At 42.0% G+C, this 12,222-nt stretch overlaps 1 protein-coding gene across 1 annotated transcript in view; it reads right to left on the bottom strand.

Annotated features, from left to right (window-relative positions):
- Positions 1–12,222, bottom strand: part of LOC141103126 (haloacid dehalogenase-like hydrolase domain-containing 5) — a 45,189-nt gene that overhangs the window by 2,741 nt on the left and 30,226 nt on the right. The window contains exons 3-7 of the mRNA XM_073592386.1: positions 9,848–9,960; positions 8,960–9,053; positions 7,419–7,452; positions 6,153–6,327; positions 139–327 (exon numbers count right to left, since the gene is read on the bottom strand). Coding sequence (XP_073448487.1) covers positions 139–327; positions 6,153–6,327; positions 7,419–7,452; positions 8,960–9,053; positions 9,848–9,960 — 605 coding nt within the window. The remainder of the gene's footprint in view (positions 1–138; positions 328–6,152; positions 6,328–7,418; positions 7,453–8,959; positions 9,054–9,847; positions 9,961–12,222) is intronic.

The following is a 12,222-nucleotide window of genomic DNA, read 5'->3' as shown; positions in this document are numbered from 1 at the left end:
GCACAGTTGTGGCTGGTTGATATATTTGCATTTCAGAATGCACACAATTTTATGAGTTCAAGGTAAAGGTCACTTTATAAAATTTTATAATAATTTTTATCATATTTTATATTAAATAAAATATAAAAAGCGCATTACCCAACAGCATAGAGTGTTTGGATAGGCTTATTCCACTGCATCTCTGCTGCTTTGGTCCGGATGAGGTATTCTGCATAGTGGTAAGTCACTTCACTTGGCTTGCCCATTAAAGCCTCATACTTCAGCTCCTTTCCTGTAATCTTCTTATAAATGCTTTCAAGACAAACCATAAATATTCCATGACCAAACCTGAAAACAGACAAAAAAAAAATCCATAAATAATTTGGCCATTTGGGTGCCCCAATGTGGCAGTATATTAGAAAATGTTGAATACAACTCAAACCAGCACTGATTTCCGGTCGCAGGCCGATATATCGCAATGTGACACTAGAGGGAGCAGTTTCTACATTAAACACAGACAGTGTAGCCATACCGGGGTTAAGGCGAGAAGGGACTGAATGAATCAAAAAGCCCTCCAAACAATTTTATTCCTTTCCCACCATATGTTGTATGCTTATACTGGTTTGTCTGATCCGCAGCCCTTCTCCATAGGAGCCAAGGTGTTTCTGGAGTAGAGCTTTGGATTGATCAGGTATGCAATATTCATTCCTTAAAATGGCCCAAGCTGGACCAATGTAACTATGCAAACCTTTAATTTGGATTTATATTTTCTGCATTTGCAAGTTTTAAAACTTCCCCTTATAAAAACATCCTTTAACATGAACCTTACCTTTCAGCCAAATTGCATAAATAGTACTGGTGAGGTCGAAAAAGCACCCAGATACGTCTGCAAAGGTCTGAACTTGTCTTTTAACCACTTGCTTACTGGGCACTTAAACCCCCCCCCCCCCCCCCCTCGTATCCAGACCATTTTTCAGCTTTCAGCACTGACGCACTTTGAATTAAAATTGCGCGGTCATACAACACTGTATCCAAATAAAAATTTTTATCATTTTTTTCCCACAAATAGAGCTTTCTTTTGGTGGCATTTCATCACCTTTGCAGTTTTTAGTATTTGTTAAAAATGTAAAAAGACTGAATTAAAAAAAAAAAAAAAAAAAAATTTTATATTTTGTTATAAAACATGTACTTTTTCTCATTCATTGATGTACGCTGATGAGGCGGCACTGATGGGTGGCAATAATGGGCACTGATTGGCACCACTGGTGGGCATTGATAGGTGGAAATGGCAGGTGGCACAGATGAGGCATTATTGCTTCTTCGGGACCGATGTCCCTTGCAGATGAGCTGGTGATCTTTTTTTGTTCTCCTCACGCTATCATTGGCTGACAGCTGATCACATGGTAAGGGGCTGGGACCGACCCCTTACTTGGATTGGTGATCACCTGAGTCTCAGTGACTCAGTGGTCACTGCGCGCTCCACGCGCACAGGGGAGGCCGTCATGCCAGCCTCCCGGAAATTCAGGTCGGCGCTGTGGCAGTCATTCGGCTATAGCGCAGATGTCAAGAGGTTAAGGGGCGTTTTTTTTTTAAAGAGTTTTTTTTTTTCTACCTGAAGGACCCTGATGTAGGCAGGGCTTTTTTTCTCACTCTAGGTTCATATAAAACCCCACCCCATGTCATTGTCACCATAGGCTCAGTTGACATTTAAATGATCGAGGCGTGGGGTGAAGCTTCAGCCCTGGAAGGATTTTCCCCCCCCCTAATGACCAGGCAATTTTTTTTGCAATACAGTACTGTGTCGCTTTAACTGTCAATTGCAGGGTCCTGCGACGTTATACCCAAACATTTATGTCTCTCCCCCACAAATAGAGCTTTCCTTTGGTGGTATGTGATCACCTCTGCATTTTTAAAAAAATTTTTTTTTTTTTGCACTATAAACAAAAGAGCAACTATTTTGAAAAAACTTTTTTTACTTTGCTATAATACATATTAAAAAAAAAAAAAAAAAAAAAAAAAGGAAGAAGTATCAATTTAGGTCAATATATATGCCTCCACATATTTTTTGGTAAAATCGCAATAGGCAAACACCAAATGCGGGATAGATTTATGGCATTTTTATTATTTTTACTAGCAATGGCAGCGATCTGCAATTTTTAGCAGGACTGCGACATTGCGGCAGACAAAATCGGACACTTGACATTTATACAGCGATCAGTGCTATAAATAGCCACCGATTATGGTGTAAATGTCACTAGCAGGGAAGGGGTTAACACTAGGTGGCGCTCAATGGGGTTAAAGGTGTTCCCTCGGCGTGTTCTAACTGTGGGGGGGGGGGGGGAAATGGGCTGCCAGGGACATGACAGATCACTGTTCCTGATCACTGGGAACAGTAGATCCCTGTCATGTAACCTGTCAGAATGGGGAAATCGCTTTGTTTACAAAGGCAGTTCCCCGTTCTGCCTCTCATAGGCGATCACAGGCTGCCGGCAGACAGAGTCCGCCTGACCCTCGGGCACGCTCCTACAGCACACAGCCCCGTCATTCATGCGCTATGCAGCACCATGGTAGCTCATCGATTCTTCCGGTCAGTGCATCTGCTTGCTCGTATGTACGGACACACACACACACACACACACACACACACACACACATCTGCTGATCGTTGGTGCAATGCTTTACAGGCTCCAAGAAAAAAAAAAAAAAAAAAAAAAAAAAACTACTACCACACCCCACAAACACATAGCATTTTTTTAAAAAGTGAACTTCTTTAATCTCAACTTGGATAGAGGGCTGTATACAGCCTGGACTAAGGATGTAGGGTCAACTCCACAAAGTAACGCAGAGACAGCTACAGGTATTTGTAGGTACAGCAAGGTACCTTCACTTCACTGAGTAAAATGGTGGCAAGCATTTGCATCAGTCAATAAAATTACCGATACATGGCAAATTCAGGTAGTTCTTACTATGCCACTGCCAAAGCGACAGGTTCTTAAAGTGGTCAGATTCTTAAAGAATTAACCACCAGTTCTCAGATTAGGAAAATTCAAGTTAGACTTACCGGTAACTTGCTTTCCAGGAGTCTCAGGACAGCACCCAAGAGAGTGGCTCCACCCACTAGGAAACAGGAACCAAACCAAATTTTAAAAAAGGAGGTTTCACCCCACAGCTCGTCAGTTGTAGCAGAGAACCTCTGGCCCAAGCTGGAACACAATCCGAATATGGTTACTCGCAGCAAATATATAAACAAGAAAAGGGCGGGTCGTTGCTGTCCTGAAAGACTCCTGGAAAACAAGTTACCGGCAAGTTTAACTTGAATTTTCCCTAAACATCTTTCAGGATAGCATCTGAGAGGATAATCGAGAGACTTACCAACTAGGGAGGGACAACAGCTTGCAGGACCTGTATGCCAAATGCCTGATCAACGGCTGACAGAAGATTCAGTCTGCTATGAAGGACAAACGTTAGATAAAACTTGACCACGTAGCCGCCTTACAAATTTTGGCCCATGTAGTGGCCAAAGCTCTAGTAGAGTGTGCTTGAATTCCTGGCAGGGGAGACAAACCCATCTGGAAACAAGCTTCTGAAATAGCTGATTTTGGCCATCTAGCAATTGACCTTTTTTACTTGTTACTTCCAAGTAATGTAATAAAATTCTTCTTACATCTAAGTTATGGAATAAATTCTCTTTTTTTCCCAGAAGGATTTGGAACAAAAAGTTTGCAGGATGATTTCCTAAAAGTTGTAGACTCTCCAAACTATAGCGTAAATATCTCTAGTTACTTTCTACTGGCGAGTAAAGTGGATACTAGAGGCTCGGACAATCCTTTGTTCCATAACAACTGTTCCTCAGATACCAGGCGGTGAGACTTAATCTGGCTATATCCGGGTGGTATACTGAGCCTTGCAGTAGTAAGTTCTGTGAGAGCAAGCTGCCAGAACGGTTTGACTGTCATTTGTAGAATGGAGGAAAACCAGGCTCTTTTCAGCCAGAATGGAGTGATCAGAATTGACACTTTTTCCTTTTGCATTTTCCTCAATACCAGTGGAATTAGCTGAAGGGAGGGAGGCGTAGCCCAGATGAAAGTTCCAGGGATGTGCCAAGGCTTCTATCCCTAGTGAGCCGCTGTCTCTGTGCAGAAGAAAAGAACTGAGGGAGCTGAGAGTTTTCTTTTGACGCAAACAAATCCACTTGTGGACGCCCCCACATCCTGGTGATCAATGAAAATATTCCTGGATTCAAGCTCCATTCTGCTTCCTGAATTTTTTGTCTGCTCAAAAAGTCTGCTACTTCGTTTAGCGTGTCTTTGAGATGCACTGCTGACAGGGAGAGTAAATGCTTTTATGCCCACTCCAGGATTTCTGACAACAGCAATAGAAAAGCCTTTTCCACTCGTGCCACCGTTTGTTCAGGTATGCCACGGTAGTGGCATTGTCTGATAGAATCTGCACATGGGACACCTGGAGGTTTGGAGAGAAGGCAGCCAATGCTAGGACGACTGCTTTTAACTCCCTCCAGTTTGAGGACCTTCCTATTTTGGATCGGAACCAAAATTCCCTGTGCTATAATTTTGATCCCAGTGGGCCCCCCATCCCCAACTGCTGGAAAAGACCATAGTAAGCCCTTTGACAAAACTGACTTCTCCACCACCAAAGGGTCCTCTTGACCCTGGTGGGGAGTGCTACTTTTGTGTCTAAGGTTTCTGGGCTGTGATCCCAAACCTTTAAGAGAAAACTCTTGAGGGGCCTGAAATGGAGCCTCGCCCATTTAATGGCCGGCATTGTTGAAGTTAAGGTTCCCAGGGCTGACATAAATCTTTCTGGTTGACATCTCCTGGTTTGTTTGTAGCCTGGCTACTACACTTATGACTTTGTTTTTCTTTTCTTCTGGAAGAAAAACCTTTGTTCTACAGAATCTATTTGATAACCTAGAAACTGAACTTTCTGAGCTGGATTGAAATTTGATTCTGAAGGTTCACAATCCAGCCCAAAGCTTCAAAATGATTGCGGGCCTTGGCCAGGTCTACCTGCAATTTTTCTCTGGAAGGGGCAAAGAGGAGGTCGTCCAGATAAGGGATTACTGCAATTCCTTGCAGAGGAGCAAGAGCTTCTGCCATTATTTTTGTAATTATTCGTGGGGCGGATGAAAGACCAAAAGGGAGGGCCTTGAATTGTAGATGCAGCACCTCCTTCCCCATATTTATTGCCAGCCTGAGGTACTTTTGAGACGGAGAGGCTATAGGCCAGTGATGGCAAACCTTGGCACCCCAGATGTTTTGGAACTACATTTCCCATGATACTCCACTACAATGCAGAGTACCAGAGCATCATGGGAAATGTGGTTCCAAAATATCTGGGGTGCCAAGGTTCGCCATTGCTGCTATAGGCACATGTAGGTACACATCTCTTTAAGTCGATTGATGCCATGAAGCATTCGTTGACTAAGATTTCTGACTGAAAAAAAAATGGAGTCCATGCGAAATCTCCTGTATTGGACTGACCTGTTTTAAAGTCAATAAGACGAAAGCTTCCCAACTGTTTCTTTATCAGGAAAATATGGGAACAGAACCCCCTGATAACATTCCTCTTGGAGATACCTGAATCACAACCTCCTGTTGCATCAGATCTCCTAATACGTTCTTAATGGCTAGGGCCTTTGCTGTGTCCCTTGGCAAGTTTGTTACAAAGTATCTTTCTAGAGGAAGGTCCGAATGCTGGAGGAAACAAAAACTGACAAGCTGTGGGGAGAAGCCTCCTTTTAAAATTTTGTGGAGATGGTGTTTCCTAGTGGGTGGAGCCACTCTCAGGTGCGGTCCTGAAAGACATTTAGGGAAACTGGTGATAACGAAGATCAACACTGATCTGGCATACAGGAGGTATGCCCATACAGCATACTGTGACTGCTGATAAACTGTCGTGTATGCAACAATTTCCCGCACAGGGCTGTATCTCCAGCCCAATTCAGCTGTCCGCTAGGAGAGTCCCCCTGTCTGAAAGCCAAATGTAAACAAAAGGTGATGTCACTACCCAAAATATTGCAATGCCCATATCTGGTCAGGCTGCAACTCCCTGAAATGTTGGTGCAATAAAAAAAAAGGTTTTTAAACATAATCTTCCATGGTTTGTCTCTTTTCATTTACACACATACACATTACACAAATGTTTGTTCCTACCGTGGTGAGCGGGCCTCCGCCATCCACATTAAATCCATATTACATGCCAGCAATGGAATATGAGGGTAACTGGCGAGTTGATGGGGGCTTGCAGGATGACCCCCTGTCAGCAATACATCAATAATTATCTGAAGATTTGTTTCCCATCGGATAGGTTCCCCAAACAGAATCACAGCTGTAAAACAAGAACAGCAGCTTATAGCACTGGCTACAGTATTACTATGGTCTGGCTTTTGCATTTCTTCCCCTCCCTCATCTATAACCTTGATTGCTTACTACCAGATAGTAGTGCTCTATGGTCACATTTGAAAGCATCAGTGTTTCAGAATTAGACATTTGCAGGCTTGTGTTATTAAAGTTTTTATTCATAGCAATCACAGCATATATGAACAGACTGACCAATTATTCAGCATTTACAATTATAGGTCAAATAATGGTGCCAGCCATGTTGTCCTTTGAATTGGGTTACATGGTCATCCAATAACGGTCACTATGCAAGTGAACTAAAACTCTTAAGGGTTTTCATACTTTCAGCTGACTTTAAAATTGGAGTATTTCAACCTTTAAACATAATCCCTTGTATGCAGACACTTAGGAACTCCTGTGTGCAGAGGCATAAAATCCCCTGTGCTTTCTGGCACCCAGTGAGCCGCATGTGCCATGTACAGACGCCAAGACAATCAAATGTAGGTATGCAGCTGTGCTCAGGTAAACACCAATGGCTTCTGCATCACCGTTTGCCCATGCATGCACGTATGCCAATTCTTCCTAGATGCACAATTTTTAAAGGACTCAACACACAGAAGCCGCCACATGTCCATGTGCATAAGGCCTACAGCAATATTCTTGCTGGAAACAGGTCTTCAGAGTGGAAGGACATGAAAATAGAAGAAGAGTTGTGGAATAAGGAAGACAAGAACTAAGTATATACACACACACACACACAAATATAAAGATTAAATATGTACGTGTTAAATGGTTTAGACCGGGGGGGGAGAGTACTGCTCGATGATACACTAATCATCCACTCTGTGACATATTTATAAAGGAAAGCCAGACTTTTTGCAGTGCGGAAACCATTGACATGCTGTCCGTTTTCAACCGATCTCTCCATTGGAATTAGCGGCCCCTCCCCGATTAGTGAGCAGAGACGGACCTGTCATCCGCCGGAGCAATCTCCTGCTGAGCTGGCAGACTCACCTTGTGTGGAAGAAGCCTTTAGGAATGCATACATACATACATATACACACACACACTAATAATTACCATCTATTTTTGGCAGATCCACAGCAGTGGATGGCTGTAAAAATAAATAGAAAACAAAAAGTTAAAGGCACTTGAATATATTTGTAGTTACCCAAATAGCTTTTCTGCAAGCTCCATGCCCCCAAAACACATGGGCTTTAAAAAACAAAAACACCATTTGTAAAACAGATCACACAGAATTTTTTTTTTTTTTTTAAAAAGTTACCTCCGGCGCGTCTTTTGATGCTTCCATGAGGCAGTCATGTCACCATGCCTCACAGGATAGCTGGGTACTTGATACCCCATGAAAATGCACTCTTGCAATGAATTCTCATGGTATGTCAAGATCACAGTACTGCAGTGAAGTCAGCCATGGCTTCACTAAGGGCTTTTTAAAGCAATTAGTCAATCCACCAAGAGTTACTACAGCTGTCCCAAAACAGCACACAGGCAATGCAAACAAACTTGGCTTGCAACACTTTTACAACTTTAACAAGCATTTAGCCTTGCTTTAGCTTCTACTTCAAATATCAAAGATTAACACCCATGATTCTTTGTTCTATTGGCTGACTAAACAATCTAAGTGCTAAGAAGAACTGGGACACTGTGACCCATTAGAATTTATATGGTGCAATCTTCAGTTATCTGGGCAAATCTTTAATGTTGCTAGCCTAAAAAGGCACTCATCTGTACGAGTTACAAAGCATGGGCATTTTTATCACCAACCTTTAAAATACGAGTTGCTTCAAGAGCTAAAGTAAAAGGTCACTGGTTGGGATAGTTAAAGCTGTTTGCACATCTGTCCCTCCAGCTGGTGCTATCAGTGTGTCACAGTGACACAGGACAGAACACGGCATTGAATGTGAACCAATACACAGGTCACAATATGAGCAGAGACTCCCATTAAACTTGTGTAAAACTATCATATTACTCTAGTCAGTATTTAGTGTGCTTTCATAATGATTTTTTTCTACATTGCTTATAATCATATTTTCCCAATTTACTGCACAGTTGGGAGAGTGTTGCCCTAGCATGACAACACTCAGTCACTGTACTATATCTATGAAGGAGCAGTGTTGTCACCCTAGGACCACCCACCCCCCCCCCCCCCCCCTCTTCATAAGTTAGGTAGGGGCATTATGTAATCCTCAGTGATTGTTTGGAAAGTTTGGAGCCCCCTGCTCTAAGCCAAGAGCCAGTTTACTGTCCTTTAGACTTTAGGGGGGCTGGACTCTGGTCAGTGGAAATAGACAATCTCGGGTTTGGCGCCTGTGCCCAGTAGTTGAAGAAACCGTGCCTTATCAGTGGTGTGAGGAACAGTGCCCCATATCAGTGATAAGAGCAGTGGCCCATGGTCTGGATAAAGGTAAACAAAGGGCCACAGTTTGGAGATCACTGGCCTAGAGCAATAAAACTAATAACAGTGCAGTGCAGGTAGAAAGCATGTGTTAGGGCTTATATACACTTCAAACTCATGAAAACTGCTAGAATTTCTGAAAGGCTGAACCTGCATTTTTCAACCTAGCAAACTACATAAAATTAATAAAGAGATCAATACATACCAAAATTTTAGGTCTTCTCCTGTGGTCCACCATGTCAAGGAATGGATAGGACTCACACACAGAGTCAACGGTAATAGGATTTGAAAATCCTAAACTGATTTCTTAGTTAAGGGAAAAAAAAAAATTATATCATACAAACTTGCATATACTTTACATGAATGTGGAAGAAAAGAAAAGAAAAACACACCACACACCCACACTATAAAGACCTGAGTAATGTTGAGTATAGGCATGTAAAGGTGCAGAGGCATGTAAAATTCTGCTGCAGTGTTGTAATTTATACTCACATAAACATGCATGTGCACATAAATTACTGAAACCAAATGTAAAGTTTCTATTTTATGGCTCTGTACTCTTATTGCTGATTTTTACTCCATTTTTGCGGACTCTGGCTGTGTGTGTGGCCAGAGCCGCGATGTAGTCACTCCGGCACATGCGCACGGGAGCCCTTGGTTACTTGGTGCTCTGAACGTTCAGCACAGTATGCCAGGCCTCTAGAGCAAATGCCCCGGTGACATCACCGGCTGCATCCAGGGTGAACATCTCCTAAAATGGTGCACATTTAGAAGATATTCATTTTACCTACAGGTAAGCCTTATCACAAAGCAGTCTTTACTATCACTTTAAGCATCATATACACCCCAAACCAAAAATATCAGCACACATTTGCTGCTCTGCTGTTCTCATTTTCTCTCAAACCATTTGCGTAGCAGACTATGGAGGGCTCCCAGACAGACATCTTATGCAAAGTCACCAAGGTCTAATTGAGCCTATCTGCAGGTGTATGGACAAATCAGGAACCCCATGTTAGCCAATTTAAAAAAAAAGATGAATCAAAATGAGAAATGTCAGCAGAAATGGTAGGAAGTAATGTCACAGAAAGGATACTATTTTGCTATATCTAGAACTGGGCCTTGTCCTGATACCAAGACGCACTTATTGTGATACTGTCTGAAGATACGCAGTGGACTGTGTGACATCATCACTTGGTCCTGTGAGATCTGGTGGAAGAGAAGGCGGAAAAGAATGGTTATTAGAATATCAGGATACATTTATTCACTGTATACAGATTTCAGTCTCAGAGCAACAAGAGCCCCCTCCTGATCTCTCACACACAGGCTTACGGACCTACGGAAATTTCTGAGCACAGAGAAACCATGTTAAAATGCACTTATTTAAATTATGAAAGTTTAAGGCTGGGTTTAGAATTGTGTGGTGCATATTACACATAGGATAAAAAGGCATGTTAACATGCCATGTGGCAAGGCAGTCCCATGCAATTTTAATGGGATGCCAACACACCTATCTATATTTTGGAAAGCAGGACACAGTCAAGCTTTGGGGCCTGCTACAGCACAGATTCATTTAATTAGTGCATTGGGGTGCCATTTAAAATGAAAGGAACTCAGCAAAGCAACAGGAATCCGTTGCCCGGGGCATTTTGGAAGTACGATTTTACTGATTACTTAAATTCGGGGGGGGGGGGGGTGCTTTGTTGAGATATCAGGGGTCTAAAGAGACTCCCCAGTTCCTTTATCAGCAGCCTCAGCTGCACTGAAGATCAAGGGGAGGGCAGGGGAGGACAGAGGGGGACCGGAGGAGGACACAGGGGAACCAGAGGAGTGCACAGCGAGGACGACACAGGGGAAACCAGACCACACAGAGAACATGGAGGGGGACCAGATACAGGGGACAGTCAGGGACAATCGGTGGGGCGGTGAGGGGAGTAGCCAAAACCTACAGCAAATAAAGTCAGAGTGAAGTCATAACTGCAGCTACAGGACTTAGCCGGATCAGTAACTCAGAAAGAGTTGAAGCAGTTACACCAACATGCCAGCTGGGCAACTAGCATTTTCCAACAGAGCAACAATGGCAGCCTTTAGGTTTCTCTTAAAAAAAACAAAAAAAAAACACTTACATAGATAAGAAAATTTTTTACTGCACCATAAAGCTGAACTTTGTTCCTATAGAATGTTCAAACGGAAAACAAATGACTGTGTGGACAATTCCACAATTGAAACAGAAACAATGCAGTGAGGTTTTACAATGGCAACATTAGGTTACTCCAGTTTGGTGGATGTTCTAGGACAAGGGCGTCAAAACTATTTCATTGCGGCCTGCATCAACATTATGGTTGCCTCTAAAAGGGACAGTTATATCTAAGACTATAGAAAATATATCCAGACTTTTTTCTAATAGGTACAGGAACTCAACCATCACTGCCATCTCTTGTGGGGAGATCATTGGTCAGCATCTGTGCATCCGAGCACAGATGGGGATCACAGTGCAGCTTGCCACATGATGCCCCATCCCATACTACACCTGCATTTGCTTTGTCCACACCATGAGCGCAGGCTAGGCAGAGATCTGTGGGAGCTGCCAAAAAAGGCTTCTAGGGCTGAAACAACTAATCGATTAATCGACAACTAATCGATTATGAAAATAATCGATTACTATTTTCATAATCGATTAATCGGCCAGTAACATAATGGGGTTAAAAATAATAAAATTAGCCCTTTATAGTACAAAAAGAGCAAATAATCGCTACTGTAAATATTACTTTCACAGTTCTACAGTAAAAAAATGAACCCTTTACAGTAGCGATTATTTGCTTTTTTTGTACTATAAAGGGCTCATTTTAGTTTTTTTTAACCCCATTATGTTACTAAACGTCTTGGACCTGGTTCACATCTTTGTGTTTTTTGGTGTGTTTTGCAGAAACACACTACAGTTCATTTAACATGGTTTTCTATGGGACACGTTCACATCTATGCTTTTTTTCAGCCGCTGCATATTTAGAAAGGGTCAAGGACTTTTTTTTTTTTAACGCAAAACGTTGCTTTATTGGTTCAATATACTTCAATGGAGAAGCTGCAGAAAAGCATGTAATGCGTTTTTGCAGCAATTTGTATTTTTTAATCTGCCCAACAACAAATTGGCCAAAAAACTATTTCTCCTCTAATAGTGTATATACAGTATATCTCTTCTGTTTGTTATTCTCAGGGTGGATTCAATATTTTGCTCCCTAACCATATAGTTGGTTGTTTATATTTATCACTGCATATAGATATTTAAAAATAAATAGCTTTTTTTAAAAAAACTTTACATATTAACTAAATTATACACCACACTCTTTTTTAAGGTTATTAACCGATTAATCGAAACAATAATCGACCAACTAATCGATTATGAAAATAATCGTTAGTTGCAGCCCTAAAGGCTTCTGTGTTTTACAACTAACACTGGTGAGAGGGGAGCAGAGG

This window comes from Aquarana catesbeiana, linkage group LG07 (genome assembly GCF_042186555.1).
Source record: "Aquarana catesbeiana isolate 2022-GZ linkage group LG07, ASM4218655v1, whole genome shotgun sequence".
In the NCBI taxonomy this organism is placed as follows: Eukaryota; Metazoa; Chordata; class Amphibia; order Anura; family Ranidae; genus Aquarana; species Aquarana catesbeiana.
This window is presented reverse-complemented; position numbering and strand designations above follow the sequence as displayed.